Source organism: Ambystoma mexicanum, chromosome 8 (genome assembly GCF_040938575.1).
Source record: "Ambystoma mexicanum isolate Mex_15411 chromosome 8, UKY_AmexF1_1, whole genome shotgun sequence".
Taxonomy (NCBI): Eukaryota; Metazoa; Chordata; class Amphibia; order Caudata; family Ambystomatidae; genus Ambystoma; species Ambystoma mexicanum.
The window spans coordinates 1662934269-1662954626 of NC_090929.1; the positions used below are offsets into that span (position 1 = coordinate 1662934269).

The 20358-nt window shown below is 52.6% G+C and overlaps 1 protein-coding gene across 1 annotated transcript in view; it reads left to right on the forward strand.

The window, feature by feature from the left end:
• Positions 1 to 17797, forward strand: part of BAG3 (BAG cochaperone 3) — a 140263-nt gene extending 122466 nt beyond the window's left edge. The window contains exons 3-4 of the mRNA XM_069611941.1: positions 13533 to 13904; positions 15275 to 17797. Of these exons, the coding sequence (XP_069468042.1) occupies positions 13533 to 13904; positions 15275 to 15943 (1041 nt within the window). The 3' untranslated portion in view covers positions 15944 to 17797. The remainder of the gene's footprint in view (positions 1 to 13532; positions 13905 to 15274) is intronic.
• The last annotated feature ends 2561 nt before the right edge of the window (positions 17798 to 20358 follow it).

Sequence of the window (20358 nt, forward strand, 5' to 3'; positions counted from 1 at the left end):
CAGAAAATAATCTAATGGGTAAATAGACAGGTAGGTGGTTAGCTGGGCACATGATCAGGGGCAAACAGGAATAGTCAAAGCCCTTAGAAGGTTGCCCTTTGGGTAGGATGCCCTAGAGGCACTCATATGGTTTTAACATTATTACTTCGGCATCACAATCCTCTGCAAATAATTGCCTTTCTCACGCCTACTTTTGCAGACAGAAATGGCTGTTTTGACTCACCTTAATGTGACAATAATTTAGATAATACAGGGAATGTTCTGCTGTCCATTCTATGGGATTACACAACCACATACAGTCTACAAACTGTGAGTGTAAAACCACAGTGACTCTGATTTTGCCTTTAGGATTTATATAAGGCTGGTATCCACCTCTCCTAGCCTGTGCATTAGGTCGAGTTAGTTTTGGCTTAAGAACCCACCTAAAAACTGAAACTCTTATACTGGAGTACAGCTTGGAGGCTGGAAGGACACACAGCGTGTGGGTGTTGTTTGACTAGTTGCCCTCCCATTGCCTGCCCAGGACCACCAAGTCCCTAAGACCATTTCCACCCACTAGCTGCCCAAAGCACATCCTCCTGGGATCTTTTTGACCTACCTTTATCACCTGGTGACATCAAACGGTCAATGTTATTTCCAAGCAGTCTCCTAAGGGTTACTTGCCTAATCCTGGCTTCTAATAGGCTACTGATGTAATAGAAATGCCTTAACCAAGTGCGACTTCACTTGATTTAGGCTTGCAGTCTAAAAAGTATAGAAACAGCCCTTTAGACACGTTCCTGGCACAGGGCTCTGCTACATGAAATTCAGGATTTTCAAAGCCCAGCACGACTGCTGTCCTGTATATTGCATTTTCTGTGGATATATACATTTAGTTCTCAAATTGGAAACTACTGTGTCCATTATATCGTCATTATTTTCCTGATGATGGAAAACCTTTGTTATGTGCTGCCGGATACAGACTATTCCGGGTAAGAGAATGCCTGCCTTTCAGGACGGCAGAGTGTCATTAAATAGAGTCGAGACGGCGCAGCCCCCCCCCCCGTGCGTCTCCTCGGTTTGATGGTGCCCCGCCCCGCCCCCCGCCTCCCAGAAAGCTCTGCTATCTGGACCTTTCCTGCTGATAATCCGCCATTTTGTCCCCTGTCATGCTTCTATTAATGGCAACGACAGGCCCTGGATAATGGCGCTGTCCAGGCATACCGCAGGGGTCTCCAACCTTTGTCTCTCCAGATGTTTTCCCTCCCTTCAACCTTAGCCTGCCTAGCCATTTCTCCGCCCTCCCCCGTTGTTGGCACCCCCACTCCCTTGCACGGACTCCTTGCGATCTGCTCCCCTCACTGTGTACTCCCCCTACCCCCCATCCCCCTATGACTTGTAAAGTGATCCAAGTTCTCCGAAGCTAGCCCGTTCTCAATAAATACCTTAATTATAATTATAATAATATTGGTGAGGGATCATGGAAGTTGTAGTCCAAAGTCTCTGGAGAGCCCGATTGCAGATTGCAGACCCATACCACACCGCATAACGCAACCTTCATTGTGTTTTGTGTGCATAGTGGTCCCCTCCGTCAGCCCTTATCTTGCAGGGGGCTGTTGTCCAAGTGCAATCTGTGGGGTTTGGAACTGCGAACTAATTGTTTTGCAATATTGGAATAACTTTCAGGGCACACCATTTTGTCCCCATTCATTTGGCCAGGGCACCTGTTCTTCAGATGTCTTGTCCCCAAAGTTACTCCACTAGTATGCAACTTTAAAATGGGGAGCCACCTTTACGTTTCCACGAAAATGTGGGAGTGCCGAGGAGGCGGTGTTAGCTGATCTCAGACTTATCGCAGGGGTGCAGCACCTTAGTTCTTCAGTGAGGATCTTTGCGCCAACTCATTGAAATACACTGAGTGGCACTATTCCGTTGTTATTCATAGCACAACCCAACACAAGACCGGCTGCGCCAGGCAATGTGTACAAATAAGTTATCTCTGATATTAGAATGTTTCTAGTGTCCTGGGGGAAATGAGCACCCACAAATCCTCGGGGGTTCCCTTTAGAAATTGCTGTAAGATTCATTCATGTTTTCCAACCTACTAACCTTGCTGTCCGGACCAGAGCAGTGCAGATAAGTTCCCTTCCCCTTAACCTTCCTTTCACCCCGTCCCTAGATCATTGATCTACCCATCTCACCTGAAGTGTTTGTGAAGTATTCGCAGATGTTCTACTGTGACAACAGCCCCAAGCCCAAGCCTTCCCCAGAGATGGTAAAGGGCGTGGGATTAAGTTTATAAAACAGGCCGCAGTATCTGTTCATTGTGTGCCCAGGTATCTGGTTCATGGTTCAATGCATGCCCAGGTTGCTTGTTCATGTGGGCCCAGGTATCAGTTGCTGGTTCATTGCGGGCCCATGTATCAGGTTGCTGGTTCATTGAGGGCCGAGGTATCAGGTTGCTGAGTCATTGTGGGTCCAGGTATCAGGTTGCTGGTTGCACACTGCCTGTCCATGTATCAGGTTGCGGGTTCCATGCAGGTCCAGGCATCAAGTTGCTGGTTCCTTGCAGGCCCAGGTTTCTGGTTGCTGGGTCATTGCGGGCACAGGTATCAGGTTGCTGGTTCCATGCAGGCCCAGGCATCAAGTTGCTGGTTCCTTGCAGGCCCAGGTTTCTGGTTGCTGGGTCATTGCGGACACAGGTATCGGGTTGCTGGTTCATTGCAGGCCCAGGTATCAGGTTGCTGGTTGCACGCTGCCTGTCCAGGTATCCGGTTGCTGATTCATTGTGGGCCCAGGTATCAAGTTGCTGGTTCATTGCGGACCCAGGTATCGGGTTGCTGGTTCATTGCGAGTCCACGTATCGGGTTGCTGGTTGCACGCTGCCTGTCCAGGTATCAAGTCGCTAGTTCACTGCGGGTCCAGGTATCAGGTTGCTGGTTCATTGAGGGCCCGGGTATCCAGTTGCTGGTTCACTGTCGGTCCATGTATCAGGTTGCTAGTTCATTGCTGGCTCAGGTTTCCGGGTGCCGGTTCATTGCTGGCCCAGGTATCAGGTTGCTGGTTGCATGCTGCCTGTTCAGGTATCAGGTTGCTAGTTCATGTTGGCCCATGTATCTGGTGGCTGGTTGCATGCTGCCTGTCCAGGTATCAGGTTGCTGGTTCATTGCAGGCCCAGGTATCAGGTTGCTGGTTCATTGCAGGCCCAGGAATCAGATTGCTGGTTCATTGCAAGCCCAGGTATCAGGTTGCTGGTTCATTGCTGGCCCAGGTATCAGGTTGCTGGTTGCACGCTGCATGTCTAGGTATTAGGTTGCTAGTTCATGTGGGCCCATGTATCTGGTGGCTGGTTGCACACTCCCTGTCCAGGTATCAGGTTGCTGGTTCATTGCAGGCCCAGGTATCAAGTTGCTGGTTCATTGCTGGCCCAGGTATCAGGTTGCTGGTTGCACGCTGCCTGTCCAGGTATCAGGTTGCTAGTTCATGTGGGCCCATGTATCTGGTGGCTGGTTGCACGCTCCCTGTCCAGGTATCAGGTTGCTGGTTCATTGCAGGCCCAGGTATCCGGTTGCTGGTTCATTGCTGGCCCAGGTATCAGTTTGCTGGTTGAACGCTGCCTGTCCAAGTATCAGGTTGCTAGTTCATGTGGGCCCAGGTATCAGGTTGCTGGTTCATTGCAGGCCCAGGTATCAGGTTGCTGGTTCATTGCAGGTCCAGGTATCAGGTTGCTGGTTCATTGCTGGCCCAGGTATCAGTTTGCTGGTTGAACGCTGCCTGTCCAAGTATCAGGTTGCTAGTTCATGTGGGCCCAGGTATCAGGTTGCTGGTTCATTGCAGGCGGAGGTATCGGGTTGCTGGTTCATTGCTGGCCCAGGCATCAGGTTGCTGGTTGCACGCTGCCTGTCCAGGAGTGGATACAGGAATTGGCATTGGGTTTTGCTGGACTCCTCCTTATCATTAATAAGGGGCACATGTCCAGCAGACTGTAAAGGCCTGTAACTTCCATATGTATGCCCTTAGGACTAGTACACCCTATGTTACCGCAGCTGACGCCCCCACACTCTCTTCCAAATGCTTGTGATTTTAGTTGGAATCAGGCAAAGACTACTTTGCTTGGCTTGCCCTCCTCCATTCTTGTTCCCATGACGGCCATGTTGCACCTGGCTGGCAGGCTGGTGGCAGGCTCTGGGCAGTGTCAGGTTGTGGCTCTCTTGTTTGTGCACCTGCTGTGAGTACACCAGGGTGCACTCACAGCAGGTGCACAAACAAGAGCAGTGCCTGGCAGGGCTGGACTGGGAACTAAAACAGGCCCTGGAAATAATTACTGGGGACCAAAAGAGGCCCTGGAAATATAGTTCAAAGGGGCCCCATATGACACATTTTCAGCAAGCCCAATGCTTTTCCTATGAGAAAAATTGGAAATACCACACAAAAGAGGCCCAGGGAGCAGAGGCCCACCGGGAAATCTCCAGAGTTCCCTTTAGGCCAGTCCACCCCTGGTGCCTGGAGTTTAAGCTGCTTGTTTGCAAAACTCACAAGGCAGCCCTCCTGTGTGTATCCACATGTTAACCCCTTGTACCTGCCCTAGAGATGTGTGCCACCGATGCCTGTTGATGCCTTTTCCCAGCATTACTGGGTTTCTATTCCGAACTGGTGTGGAGGCTAGGCCACCCCGGCGAAACCCCGCCCACCACGGCGAAACCCCGCCCACCACGGCGAAACCCCGCCCGTCTTAGGATGGAATCCCCTCGGCCCTTCCCATGAATGGAATTGGGTAGTATAATAAGTCATTAATCCAGCAGCGGAAGCCAGAGGGCCTGCGCCGGACAGTCCATCCAGAGAATGAAATGACTGCAGGTGGATTGGACCTCTGAGAGCACCGTAGGCAGCCATGAGTACTCGCTGTACTCCCTTTCTGTGCCAAGCGTGCACAGTGTTTCCCTTCAAGTGTCCTCCACGAGCCCGAGGCCTGGCAGCACTGCACTGTCTCCCAGAGGTAGGGTTACTCCTTGCTAGAGTCCTAGCCTGTTGGTCAGAGGATGTGCTTCTATGGGTCAATTTTCCCAAGCCAGGGGCTCTACCCCTGAAACAGAAGTCTTTGCTTGAAAGCCTCCAGGGCAACCTGGCTCTCGTGTCCATTGACCGCTCTGAAATTGGGGCCAACCAGGACGATATGATATGATAGGTTATTTATAACGCGCTTGATACCCATAGGTTTCTAAGCCAGGACCCGGGGATGGAACCTGTGTTGCTCCGTGTTGTCCTGCTTCCAAGGCGAGCACGTTGCCCCAGAGCTATTCTCCAGAGCGCTTTTTCCCATCTTTTTTAATGGCTGCCACTGAAGCTTTGGAAGTGGGTCCTCAGCCGAAGTCGATATCATTGAAATGCATTATGATATGACATGGCATTTATAATGCGCCTGTACACAAGTGTTTCTAGGCGCCATTCACAATAAGAATCGCTCCCTTCTTTGCTGTAGCAGTTTGGACCGTCCAGGTCTGGTTCTTGGATCTTCTGTTCTACAGCATACACATGGTCCAAGGGCTTCACTTGGAGCCTCATTTTAGGTGGGCAGTGAGGTTCTAGCATACACAGCGTTCCAGGCCTTCACTTGGAACCTCATCTTAGGTGGGCAGTGGGGTTCTAGCATACACAGGGTCCCAGGCCTTCACTTGGAGCCCCATCTTAGGTGGGCAGTGGAGTTCTAGCATACACAGGGTCCCAGGCCTTCACTCGGAGCCTCATCTTAGGTGGGCAGTGGGGTTCTAGCATACACAGGGTCTCAGGCCTTCACTCGGAGCCTCATCTTAGGTGGGCAGTGTGGTTCTAGCATACACAGGGTTGGGGTTCTATCAGGCCCTTCCTTGGAGCCTCATCTTAGGTGGGCAGTTGGGTTCTATCTGGCCTTCCCTTGGAGCCTCATCTTAGGTGGGCAGTGGGGTTCTATCAGGCCCTCCCTTGGAGCCTCATCTTAGGTGGGCAGTGGGGTTCTATCAGGCCCTCTCCTGGAGCCTCATCTTAGGTGGGCATTGGGGTTCTATCAGGCCCTTCCTTGGAGCCTCATCTTAGGTGGGCAGTTGGGTTCTATCTGGCCTTCCCTTGGAGCCTCATCTTAGGTGGGCAATGGGGTTCTATCAGGCCCTCTCCTGGAGCCTCATTTTAGGTGGGCAGTGGGGTTCTATCAGGCCCTCTCCTGGAGCCTCATCTTAGGTGGGCAGTGGGGTTCTATCAGGCCCTCCCTTGGAGCCTCATTTTAGGTGGGCAGTGGGGTTCTATCAGGCCCTCCCTTGGAGCCTCATCTTAGGTGGGCAGTTGGGTTCTATCTGGTCTTCCCTTGGAGCCTCAACTTAGGTGGGCAGTGGGGTTCTATCAGGCCCTCCCTTGGAGCCTCATCTTAGGTGGGCAGTGGGGTTCTATCAGGCCCTCCCTTGGAGCTTCATCTTAGGTGGGCAGTGGGGTTCTATCAGGCCCTCCCTTGGAGCATCCTCTTAGGTGGGCAGTGGGGTTATATCCCTCCATTCCATCGCTGAGGCTGAAGGACCAGTCCTCTCAACATTGATACTATTGGGACTAGGGCCTCTGTTTACAAAATAGAGCTTCTTGAGGGGGCAGAAAGGGCTTTGTGAAACCTCATACTCTCTGGCCCTCTCTATTATAGGACGGCAGTCACCGCACTATAGTTAAGTTGAGTACCAAGTACCATAGGAAACCCGAAAAAGGAATTGCTGATAACATTTGGCTGGTTACGAATGCGTACGATGGATTTGGCAGACATTTTGCAGACAGCATTGTACTGAACCTCCCACCCACTTCCCTGTTAAATAATAACAAAGTTATTAAGAAAACAAAGAAAAACACATTCGGCCGAGTCCCCATTCATTTTCCCATAAAGAAAAAAGTCACATTTCTGCTCGAGCGCACAGCCAAAACCGCTGGACCAAATTGGACCAAGCAGGAAACACTTGGGCACAAAGTGTCGAATCGCTTCCCGGGGAGGAAGGGGTGAGAGGGGTTGATATCTCCTTCTCCCAAAGTTATAGTGTTATCTCTCCCATGGTGCATTGCAGCAGAGACGCTTTTTGGAAATGACAAAGCTGCCATTTCTTTTTTTTTTTGTTCGATGCAAGAGATAACTGCGGGTATACCCACGGCTACCCGAAAACAAAAAGGTAGGAAAATGCCACTTGGAGGTGAAAAAGCAATGAAATGGGACCAGGCTACAGGTGAGGGGTAGGGGGGACAACGAGGACTCCATGTGAAATTTGGCAGTTGGAGGGTGGGGGGGGGGCTGGTGACCAAGTTCAGAGCACAAACGTTTTCTCGTAGCCACGGTTTATCAGTGGTGTAACTGCGTCTTTCGAACAAAACGAGATTGGGATTGAAAGCGCGTCACAGGAAATGGCGACTGTTGAGGAGGGATGGGGGAGGGCTGGGAAGGTGAGGAGGATTTAAGGTGAGTGGGGGAGCATGCCCAGATTAGGGGGCCACTTGGTGTGTGCCTGGGAGGCCAAAGGAAACATGTCTTTCTAAAAAAGAAATTCGGGTAACCGCGGGTTTTCGGATATCTACAGATAACCGCGGCTATAACCGCGGTTAAGGGGGAAACTTCTTTTTTTTTTTAAGAGAGTAAAGAAAACATGATTTTTACAGCTAGAGTGAGCGGGGTCGGGGTGGAAAGTGGACACGGCTGAAGAGCCCAGCCCCCACACTGCAAAGCCTGTCCGCCTCCCCCGGACGGACATAGCACCATGCGATGGTGAAATTTCTGCACGGCTCACACAATGACATGTATATCTCCAAACACCAGGCTGGTCCCCACTTTGGGAATTGCCCGTGTTAGGGCTGTGCCCATTCTACCTTTAATAAAAAAAAACACACAGCACCTCATCCTCCAAGATATCTGTAGTCAGCAACAGCTGGGGAGGCTCTAAGACACATGAACCTGAGAACATGACAGGTGAGAGATAGGGAGAGAGAGAGATGAGAGAGATATGAGAGAGGGATATGAGAGAGAGATGAGAGAGAGATGAGAGAGAGATGAGAGAGAGATGAGAGAGATATGAGAGATGAGAGAGAGATATGAGAGATGAGAGAGAGATATGAGAGAGAGATATGAGAGAGAGATGAGAGATATGAGAGAGAGAGAGAGAGAGAGAGAGAGAGAAGAGAGAAGATGGAAGAGAGATGAGAGGGAGATGGAGAGAGAGATGGAAAGAGAGATGGAGAGAGGGAGAGAAGAGAGAGAGAAGAGAGAGAGAAGAGAGAGAGAAGAGAGCGATCTTAAGCAAATGGCTTGTTCATTCTGATACTAGTGAAAACCGTGGAGCCACGTATTGACACTTTTAGCCACGTTTCATGAATGCATGGCGATTCTGGAAGGGGCATTCATGTTGTTACCTGTGAGAGGTATTTGGCAGCCCTTGCGGCTTGGGTAAATAGCACACTAAAGCCTTTGCCTTTGTCCAGGCCACCTGGGAAAAGGTATTTGGATGGACTCCAGCCCACGTTCCCTCCCAAAGGCTTCGTGAATATTGTTTTGACCATGTTAGGGAAGAGTGCGCCTGAACGCTGGGTTTCTGGTTAGGAGATGTCCACCTTGCTGTCAGTGGGGTCTGTGATCTCCGGGCACATTTTCCCTAAGCATCTTTGACCGTGTTTTGTGTGGCTTTGTGTTATAACCTTCTCCTTTGGTAAGGTCGTGTTAGATGTCCGAGTCTCACACATCTACTCGAAATGTGCTGGCTTTCATTGCCTCTGCCACCTGCCAGATGCCAGCAAAGCAAAGAGGTGATGGCTGGAAGGTTTAGAATTACTCTTAAAACTTAATTCCACCCGAAGAGGGTTTCAATATCCTACCAGCTAACCATGAATTATGTGAAGGGGGGCGGGGGCTGGAGCAGCCACGTGGGCCGCCCTATGCATTACTTGAGATTCTGGCTCAGCGGAGCATGCTTCGGCAGACCAAAAGAGGTCTCTTTGCCTGCAGCCAGGCCCCAGCTAGCGCTCCCTCTGCCTCCCCCTGTGTCCCTACAGCCAGGCCCCAGCTAGCGCTCCCTCTGCCTCCCCCTGTGTCCCTACAGCCAGGCCTCAGCTAGCGCTCCCTCTGCCTCCCCCTGTGTCCCTACAGCCAGGCCCCAGCTAGCGCTCCCTCTGCCTCCCCCTGTGTCCCTACAGCCAGGCCCCAGCTAGCGCTCCCTCTGCGTCCCCCTTTGTCCTGTTTGGTGATGTCTCTTTGCCTGCAGCCAGGCCCCAGCTAGCGCTCCCTCTGCCTCCCCCTTTGTCCTGTTTGGTGATGTCTCTTTGCCTGCAGCCAGGCCCCAGCTAGCGCTCCCTCTGCCTCCCCCTTTGTCCTGTTTGGTGATGTCTCTTTGCCTGCAGCCAGGCCCCAGCTAGCGCTCCCTCTGCCTCCCCCTGTGTCCCTACAGCCAGGCCCCAGCTAGCGCTCCCTCTGCCTCCCCCTGTGTCCCTACAGCCAGGCCCCAGCTAGCGCTCCCTCTGCCTCCCCCTGTGTCCCTACAGCCAGGCCCCAGCTAGCGCTCCCTCTGCCTCCCCCTGTGTCCCTACAGCCAGGCCCCAGCTAGCGCTCCCTCTGCCTCCCCGTGTCCCTACAGCCAGGCCCCAGCTAGCGCTCCCTCTGCCTCCCCCTTTGTCCTGTTTGGTGATGTCTCTTTGCCTGCAGCCAGGCCCCAGCTAGCGCTCCCTCTGCCTCCCCCTTTGTCCTGTTTGGTGATGTCTCTTTGCCTGCAGCCAGGCCCCAGCTAGCGCTCCCTCTGCGTCCCCCTTTGTCCTGTTTGGTGATGTCTCTTTGCCTGCAGCGAGGCCCCAGCTAGCGCTCCCTCTGCGTCCCCCTTTGTCCTGTTTGGTGATGTCTCTTTGCCTGCAGCAAGGCCCCAGCTAGCGCTCCCTCTGCCGCCTCCTGTATCCCTACAGCCAGGCCCCAGCTAGCGCTCCCTCTGCGTCCCCCTCTGTCCTGTTTGGTGATGTCTCTTTGCCTGCAGCCAGGCCCCAGCTAGCGCTCCCTCTGCCTCCCCCTTTGTCCTGTTTGGTGATGCCTCTTTGCCTACAGCCAGGCCCCAGCTAGCGCTCCCTCTGCCTCCCCCTTTGTCCTGTTTGGTGATGTCTCTTTGCCTGCAGCAAGGCCCCAGCTAGCGCTCCCTCTGCCGCCTCCCGTATCCCTACAGCCAGGCCCCAGCTAGCACCCCCTCTGCGTCCCCCTCTGTCCTGTTTGGTGATGTCTCTTTGCCTGCAGCCAGGCCCCAGCTAGCGCTCCCTCTGCGTCCGCCTTTGTCCTGTTTGGTGATGTCTCTTTGCCTGCAGCCAGGCCCCAGCTAGCGCTCCCTCTGCCTCCCCCTGTGTCCCTGCAGCCAGGCCCCAGCTAGCGCTCCCTCTGCCTCCTCCTGTGTCCCTGCAGCCAGGCCCCAGCTAGCGCTCCCTCTGCCTCCTCCTGTGTCCCTGCAGCCAGGCCCCAGCTAGCGCTCCCTCTGCCTCCTCCTGTGTCCCTGCAGCCAGGCCCCAGCTAGCGCTCCCTCTGCCTCCCCCTGTGTCCCTCCAGCCAGGCCCCAGCTAGCGCTCCCTCTGCCTCCCCCTGTATCCCTGCAGCCAGGCCCCAGCTAGCGCTCCCTCTGCCTCCTCCTGTATCCCTGCAGCCAGGCCCCAGCTAGCGCTCCCTCTGCCTCCTCCTGTATCCCTGCAGCCAGGCCCCAGCTAGCGCTCCCTCTGCCTCCTCCTGTATCCCTGCAGCCAGGCCCCAGCTAGCGCTCCCTCTGCCTCCTCCTGTATCCCTGCAGCCAGGCCCCAGCTAGCGCTCCCTCTGCCTCCTCCTGTATCCCTGCAGCCAGGCCCCAGCTAGCGCTCCCTCTGCCTCCTCCTGTATCCCTGCAGCCAGGCCCCAGCTAGCGCTCCCTCTGCCTCCTCCTGTATCCCTGCAGCCAGGCCCCAGCTAGCGCTCCCTCTGCCCCCTCCTGTATCCCTACAGCCAGGCCCCAGCTAGCACTCCCTCTGCGTCCGCCTTTGTCCTGTTTGGTGATGTCTCTTTGCCTGCAGCCAGGCCCCAGCTAGCGCTCCCTCTGCGTCCGCCTTTGTCCTGTTTGGTGATGTCTCTTTGCCTGCAGCCAGGCCCCAGCTAGCGCTCCCGCTGCCTCCCCCTTTGTCCTGTTTGGTGATGTGTTTGACCAGTAGTTGCTAAGCGGAGTAAGCTTCTCCCACTTCTCTTGACCTGGGGGTTTCATACCTGGCCGGATACAGGATTCACAGGGGCTGCGCAGGATGACACCCAAGTGCTGTGCTACTACCTCTATCATTTGAAAAGTTGTGAAAGTTCTTTCTGGCCCACTGTGACTGTGATCTGGGTGGTAAGAAGACGCTGGTTTACTTGAGGTACCACAGTTACTACAACGAAAAGTATATTTGCCATGATCGCATAGGCTCCTCCTGTCTCCCGCCATTTCCTGGCATTTCGCAGCATCCCCCCCCTCCATCTTGCAGCCTTCTCTCCTCCGTTTTCTCTGCTGATGGGTAGCACATTTTTCATGCAGTACCCCTAACAGCCCCCTATCTTGTACACCTCTGTTAGTGCAGGATTCCTTCCAACCCCGGGTCCAGCCCCCACTTCTGTCCCCATCTCTTTCCAACAGTGATGTTAAAGCATAGACTTCCTCTGGCCCTCAGTCCTGTACTCTTATGCTTCTTCCACTGATGGTATAGCATAGACTTCCCCCGGCCCTCAGTCCTGTACTCTTATGCTTCTTCCACTGATGGTATAGCATAGACTTCCCCCGGCCCTCAGTCCTGTACTCTTATGCTTCTTCCACTGATGGTATAGCATAGACTTCCTCTGGCCCTCAGTCCTGTACTCTTATGCTTCTTCCACTGATGGTATAGCATAGACTTCCTCTGGCCCTGTACCCAGCATAGACTCTCTCCAGACCATACTCATGTATGCTATGTCCACTGATGGTATAGCATAGACTCCCTCCAGCCCTCACTTCTGCACCCGGATGCTTCTTCCACAGATGGTATAGCATAGAATTCCTCCGACCCTTAGTCCTATAACCCGCTTGGACTCCCTCCAGTCCTCACTCTTGTATGCTTCTATTACTGATGGTATAGCATAAGCTTCCTCTGGCCCTCACTCCTGTACCCAGCATAGACTCCCTCCAGACCTCACTCATGAATACTACGTCCACTGATGGAATAGCATAGAATTCCCCTGGTCCTCACTACTGTACCCAGCATAGTCTCCCCCCAGCCATCACTCCTGTACCCAGCATAGTCTCCCCCCAGCCCTCACCCCTGTGCCCTGCATAGTCTCCCTCCAGCCATCACTCCTGTACCCAGCATAGTCTCCCCCAGCCCTCACCCCTGGGCCCAGCATAGTCTCCCTCCAGCCCTCACTCCTGTACCCAGCATAGTCTCCCCCAGCTCTCACCGCTGTGCCCAGCATAGTCTCCCTCCAGCCATCACTCCTGTACCCAGCATAGTCTCCCCCCAGCCCTCACCCCTGTGCCCAGCATAGTCTCCCTCCAGCCATCACTCCTGTACCCAGCATAGTCTCCCCCAGCCCTCACCCGTGCCCAGCATAGTCTCCCTCCAGCCCCCACTCCTGTACCCAGCATAGTCTCCCCCCAGCCCTCACCCCTGTGCCCAGCATAGTCTCCCTCCAGCCCTCACTCCTGTACCCAGCATAGTCTCCGCCCAGCCCTCACCGCTGTGCCCAGCATAGTCTCCCTCCAGCCATCACTCCTGTACCCAGCATAGTCTCCACCAGCCCTCACCCCTGTGCCCAGCATAGTCTCCCTCCAGCCCTCACTCCTGTACCCAGCATAGTCTCCGCCCAGCCCTCACCGCTGTGCCCAGCATAGTCTCCCTCCAGCCATCACTCCTGTACCCAGCATAGTCTCCCCAGCCCTCGCCCCTGTGCCCAGCATAGTCTCCCTCCAGCCCTCCTGTACCCAGCATAGTCTCCCTTCAGCCCTCACCCCTGTGCCGAGCATAGTCTCCCTCCAGCCCTCACTCCTGTACCCAGCATAGTCTCCCCCCAGCCCTCACCCTTGTGCCCAGCATAGTCTCCCCCCAGCCCTCACCCTTGTGCCCAGCATAGTCTTCCCCCAGCCCTCACCCTTGTGCCGAGCATAGTCTCCCCCCAGCCCTCACCCCTGTGCCCAGCATACTCTCTCTCCTATCCAACTTCCTCTAACTATACCACATAACATAACCTCTCCCGCCCTCAGTCCTTTTCTGTTCTGTCTCCACAAGCAATGCCCCCGTGCAGGGAACCTAGTACTCCCATCTAGTCATCCCACCCACCTCACCACTTTTGTAAAGTTGCAAATGTAGGGACCTGATATCTTCTCCCAGTCTCTCATTGCCCTCTTTTGAGGTTTCTGCAACTTTGAAGCAGAAAGTCCTTCTCTTTTCCTTTCTCCCCACCTCTTCTGCTTCTCTCTGCTTGATCCCTCCTGCTAAGAGATCGACCCACCCAATGCTGATTGGCGAGCAATGGCGCCATCCATGTTTTTCTGCAGGTGCTGATCAGACCTCCCTTTTCTCTACAGGCACCCCAGTCGCCAGTGGATTCACAGACTGGTTCCCCTCAACCTCCCGGAAGACCGGGTTCTGGAAGTCACCAGCTCCCCCGAGGTTATATTCCGATCCCAGTGATCCACGAGGGCAACCTTCCGAAGCCGCCGTCGCAGCCACACCACCAGGCACAGAAGACCCACTTCCCGGCCCAATCCAGCGATTACCAGCAGCACCAGCCCGTCTACTGCAAGGTCCAAGAGGACCGGGAGCCTCGGCTGGCCCCATCACCATCCCAGTTCAGAGCTGGCCACAAGGGGTCTTCTAGCCGCGAAGGGTCGCCCGTCCGAGCCAGCAGCCAAAGTCCCTCTCCAGTTCGGATACAGACCACGGTGGAGAGACCCCAGGTATTTACTTTGTGTTAGGCATGTTTTTCTTATGACATGATCGGAACGACATAGGATCAAGTGAGCCAGAAGTCATGGGAATCTAGATATGTAATCACATGTTTGCCTAAATGTTGTGTTTTAATGGCTTGCAGAATTTCTTGTAGTCCTTTTCATTTCTGAAGGTCTAAGTATCTGGTATTTCAGAGCATGGATCCTTCATAGCTTGTCTGCATGCACCCAAAGTCATGGGTGTAATTTTAGGGGGTGACAGGGGTGTTTGTCCCCCCCCCAACTTTCATGGCACACCATTTTGTCCCCATTCATTTGGCTGGGACACATTTTCTTCAGATGCCCCCCCCAACATCTACAGCAAATTTACTCCACTGCCCAAAGGGAAAGGTTGTCTTTAGATGGCATTAGTAACTAAGATACCATATTAGACCTTCCCTACAGGCCGCCTTACATAAGTATGAAGCCATGTGCCCATGTACACATGAACATAGTGTCTGAAATCTCTTTTGGTGTCCATATTGCTCAACAGAAGGGGTTGGGTGAGGGGGAAAAAGGTTGGCAGTGAGATAATATGATTCATGTGGAGATCAAGAACAGTGTTGGCAAAGCATAATGGATGGGCCCTGAGAATAACTTTATGGCACAGAATGAAAGGCCCCTCAGCAGGCGTAGCGTGAACATCATCTACTTTCCTTGTTGAGGGCATAGCACCAAAGCCATATTATAAATGATATGTCCCATTGCTTATAGTCATTGTGCAAGGGCGAAAGGGGGATCCGCCATCAATTTGGAAGCAGTACATTATCTTCCCAATCAGAATCTGGACACCGGATTTAAAGAGTGTAGTAATGGGGTCTTCAAGTGGTGTTACAAGCTCACTCTGTGGTGGAGGATTTGCAGGGTTTGGGTAGGTGGGGTGTGTTTCTCGGTGTTTTACTCCAGGAAGGGCAGTGCATGAAGCTTCACAGCAAAAGACAGGCCTCATCTAAGACCAAGCACTTTAAGGAGATGTAATATCCATGCAACCAACGTTGTTTGCATACTTATGCAAGGCAGTGCCAAACAGACTGGTGTATGCCTGGCCTTTCCTCCATTGCAGGATGTGGATGTGATTGCAACAATGCACGAGAAGGATGAGTGGGATTCCCTGCAGATCGAAACCTTTCTCCCTTCTTTGATTTAAGTGGGGTTCAAGCACATGCTAAGCTTCCCTAATTGGAAAGCTTTAGAGCTTTTCTCATGCATGACCTGAGTATGTGCTATGTTATGCTATTTCGCTTGGATGTTTACCTGTGAAAATAGGAGCTGGACTAGTGTTGGCAGAATTCCTAGACCTTTCAGTTCACCATGTGGTTTGTTTGTTTCTCTCTCCACAGTCGTTTCCACAACAAACCTTCCCGCAACAGATGCCACATCAGAAAGAATCTCCGGCACCACCACTCTCTGGCAGCCGGGCAAGCCCATCTGGTGCCGAGTTGCCCCCTAGCTATGTTCCAATACATATTGCCCAGCAAGACGGCGAGGCAGATCTCCCACCTCCGCCGAGCCCTGAGAGTATGGAGCAGTGCATGCCCACCCAGGCAGAGCTCGCCAGCCCTGAAGAGCTTCCGCCTCCACCTCCGCCTCCTCCCGAGTTGGCGGCATCCGAGAAGCACCCGGGCATCTTGCAGGTGGAGTGGATTCTGGCCCGCGTACAGACACTTGAGCAAGCCGTCGAGGATTTTAAGGGCAAGAAAAATGAGAAGCCATATCTGATGCTGGAAGAGTACCTCACCAAAGAGCTGTTGGCTTTGGATTCGGTGGATCCCGAGGGGCGGGCCGATGTGCGTCAAGTCCGGCGCGACGGTGTCCGGAAGGTCCAGAGCATTCTGGATAGACTGGAGCAGAAGGCACAGAAGAATGCAAAGGCTGGCCAGGCCTCACCAAGCACGCACGAGAGCATGGAGCAGGACTCTGGCGCGGACAAAAGCTGCGGAGGAAAGGAAGAGGGGTCTACAAGCCCCACCAGTGCAGCTCACACACCCACTGATGCCGCTGCACCATAATAGCTAACACATGAGTTGGAATCGTACACCGATTCACTGACTACATTTTGGTTTTTCAGTATCCTTTATGTTGCATGTATTTTCCAGAGCTTTGAGCTAAGTGGGGTTTGACACCATGTTGCCATCAGTTGGGGGTATCAGAATGAGTAAAGAACCCCCAGTCCTTGAGTAAGGTATGGATATGCTCTGGAGTACAAACTGGGACCCGCTTCATTCACACTTCTCACAGCTCTGGAATAAGGACTATATGAAACACTGCAGCGCATCTGTCAGTCTACTCAGAGATAGGATTCGAATGACTCCTCTTAGACTGCAACATATTCAGTCATTTTCTTCCAGCGTGCCTTGTTTTCCACATTGGTATTTGGCGTGTTTAGGTGAAGCGCGTCTCGTCATCTGGAGAGTCCTCGGAAGGTCTTAAAGGGGCGAATGCACATTGGACCAGAATGTGTGTTGTGCCCGGCTCTCAAGACCTCCTCTAGAAAGATGTCACCTGGAGCGGCGTCATATCCTGCATTTGGATCTTCTGACAATGGGAACAATGGTGAGGTCTAATCCTGGGTTATTGTCACATAGTCTCCGATAGAGAGAGACAAACATATCATGCAAAGCTTCCAGTCTAAAGATCACGCGCAAAGGCAATCATTTGTGAGTTCCGTGACAAATGCCCCACTCCCCCAAGCAACATTCTAGCTCAATTTATGGTGGCCATGTTGGCAAATAGCAACGTTGTCAAGTTTCAGACTGCCATGTTGTTCATTTCGCACTAGATTAGTTGGTCTAGAATCTAAAATGTCAGATTGTCACTTCACTTTCAGACCAAACCAACTGTGTAGCCTTCCTCTTCTATTTATAGAGCTGGGAGGGATTGCCCTCCAAATGGTCTGGCCCCTTCCTCTTATGCTTCTTCCCAGCCAATGTGCCTCAACCCTTCTTTGGAGGGTATTTCCCCTTTTTGGGATTTTGGATATTTGTAGTTCCTTCTATATCCTTATCCAAACCTGGCCTCCTCTAGTAAGAACCAAGTCCAATCTCTATGCCACTTGGTCCTTTGCCGATGGGTTCTTTAGATCCTTGATTTTGTTTGTTTAGGGGAACCACACCCTGGTTCCACCCCATGCCTCTGTTCTCTCGAACACTATTGGTGGGTGATTCTGTTCCCATGCTGATTCTGTCCTTGCCCGTTCTTTCTTTTAAAATCCCTGGTAGGCGTGGAGTCCATTATTCGCATGCCCGGCCCTCACTAGTATCCCAGTTGCGTTCCTTTTCGATTTTGAGTGGTAGGTTGGGGATCAAAAAGTGTATTTAAAGGTCTGGCATTTGGCCATTGGCAGACGCCTTGAACCAGGATACCAACCGGTCCGAGCCGGGATGGTAGTGTAGAAAGTGGAAGGCACCTTCCCGTTGGGTACAGTTGACTTATGCCACCAGCTACTTTGGATAGACCACTGAAAAGCCATACGATTGTACCGAATCTCTGAAGCCATACGATTGTGACTACTTCTGAAGCCATACAATGGTAACTACCTTTGGCCGCGACAGCTTCAGTCCCACTTTCGAACCCTCTGAACACGTTGCCCCGTGCAGGGGCATCAAGAGGGGGGATCTGCTTGCTATGGGGAGCTCTGTAGGCCGTTAGTTTAGGGGACCCGCTCTGGGTCATGGCCACACGCGACACTGATATTTAAACATGGCTGCTTTACCAAGACAATGCCTCCCCTTCCACACTAGGCACTTTATGTCAGAACTCCTATAAAGTGTGTGTAAAAAAGAGAATATCTAGTTCTATTTATATGTGTGCAGAGAAATGTATTGTTATATTTGAACGGATGAATAAAACTAATCTTGATCCCACCTTGTCCTTGTGGTTGTAATTGTAATTGGTTATTTATATTATGCCCTTAATACCCAGAGGTTACTGAGCCCGGACCGGGGATCGCACCTGTGTTGATCCGCTCATCTTGCTTCCAAGGCGAGTACGTTGCCCCTGGGCTACCCTGTGTTGAACTGTTGTCCCACTGACTGAGGTTGCGTGCTCCACTTATTTCCGCATCCTGCCCGAGTTTTAACTGTTGGCCGAGGGTGGACCTTGGCCAGCTCTTGCCTCGCTCTTCGGGATATTCACCCAGAAGTTCAGGTGGGAAGTTACATCAACTCCATGTTGGCAATTCACCACAGCATGGTTTCCTTGGTACTTCTCCCCCATGCTTATTGGCGTGTAGCACCGGATGGGGGTGGGACCTGTTCATTGGCCTTTGACCTGGGTAAGGCATTGTCGGACCTTGCTGCAGCCCAGTAGCTTCTGGTGCAGCCCCGCCCCCAGGTGCTGAGGGTAGACCCTGCCATGCTTTCTGCCATTACTGGATTGCCAGGTGCCCCCTCCACAGGAGGCGTCTGGGCCCTTCCACTGTCTCTTGACCTTGTGTCTTGTTTTCTCTTGCCTCCCTCACTTCCTCCTCAGCACTCCACAATGAACAGGCCCTCTTCACCTCCTTGCTTAGTTTCCAACCATGCTCTCCCACTTCCTCTCCTCTAACTTAATTCCTCCAGTCCAGGTTTCCCAGCAGAGTGGTTGCTGTGTCAATCCTCTCTTCTCCTGTACGTCTATACTCCCCCCTTCTCTCCTACACGTCTCCAACCTCCATCTGACCACCTTGGCTTCTTTTACAAAGTCTTGCCTTTCTTCTTTCACCCATTTTCCTTCTCTCCCAGCCTACACTTTTAATTGATAATCCGTCTTTCTGCCACCACTCCTTCCCTTTCTTTTCCTCCATCCTCTGCTCTCTTGCTAGCTCCTCCCCTCTCTTCAGATCTCTCCACATCTTCCTAATTTCTCCCCTCTAAGGTCTTTCCCCTGTCCTACACCTCCGTTCACTATTTCGCCTCCTTTTCCCATTTCTGTACCCTTTCCTCTCCTTCCTGCCTCCATGCTTTCTTCTTCCCCTTGTCACTCTCCTCTCCTCGCCGCGCTCCCACATGCACCTGCCTTCCTCTACAAACGCCAACACCAGCCCTAAATGGGAACTGCTTTTATAACAGTGCAGAACTGCATCCAGGGTCCACAAACCCATAGCTGTGCTCAGCTCTCGTTACTGAGCACAGGACTTAGCTCCATACATTGTAATGGTGTTCTGCAGCTATTTTGGTTGGCCCGCAGGTCCCTGTGCAGATCTGCAGGCCGAACCCAAAAGAGGATTGCCCAGAATTTTGTTTTTCAAATCATGACTGCATTGGTGGCACCAGGCCCTATTCTCAGTGGTTGTCTGCCTACAGTTCCATACCTCTCTGCACCGGTTAGCATTCTTTTCTCATTGAACACAGGCCCAATCAGCAAGGTTGATGGTAGTCCTTTTTTTCTTTGAGCACCTCAACCGATTGTTGGATATTCGCCAGCTTGAGGTTTTGAGCCCACACATTCTCCACACACTACCTCATTCACTCACAGGCCCTGCTTCTCTGACTTGTGTCTCACTGATATGTACCCCGGTTCTAGTAGCAAGTCCTGAGAATAGATTTCATCAGTGAAGAACACATGTTTTTTTGGCAACTGCCATAGCCTCGCAAGAGTCTGGTTGGAGATGGCTGCCTGGTGAACGAGGGGTGCGGATGGCCACAGGGTTGGTTCAGACGCAAAGACAGGAGGGGAAGAGTTAGGGTCTTGCGATGCTGTTAGTACCAGAACTGCAGACGGAAGGGTGGACCACTCGTAAGTCAAGAAGACAATACTCCCCTCTACTCCAGAGGAACAATGCTGTGTGGCAGTGCCCCTACGCGGGAGTGCTACTGGACACCCCCCCAGGGAACTTGAACTTGATGGGCAGGAGCTGATAAAGGGACAAAACAAAAATAATATTAAACAGAGGGACATACGGCTTCATTACACGGTGGGCGGTAACCATGGAGCTATTAGCGGCAAGGTTGCCGCCGGTACCATACCGAGTACGCCATGGTGAATGGCGGAATTACCACCACATTCCAAGGTGTGTGGGGCAGTAATTCCCCATTCAACATGGCACTTCCCTATTCCCATTTGAGCCCCCATAGGGCTCAATGGGAATGGGGAAGGCGGCAATTACGGTACCGCAAATTGCGGTACCGTAATTGCCTCCAAGGTCCCTTTGCGGCCCCGTTCCTTAACGGCTGGTGAAACCAGCCGTTGAGGTCGGGTCCTGCAAAGGGACCTTGTAGTAAGGCGGTAAGGGTTTACCGGTACCCTTACCGGTAACAGTAAACCCTTACCGCATTCCATGTAATGAGGCCCATAGTCTTGAGAACTTATAGGGAAAGGTTTGATAGTAACTGCCTATGACGAACCTGAAGATCCTAAACCGGGACTTGAAACATGGGCTGTAGGCTTTGTAAGAAACCTAACTCTAATACCTAAATACCTGAAATTTGCACTAACCTGAAGTCCA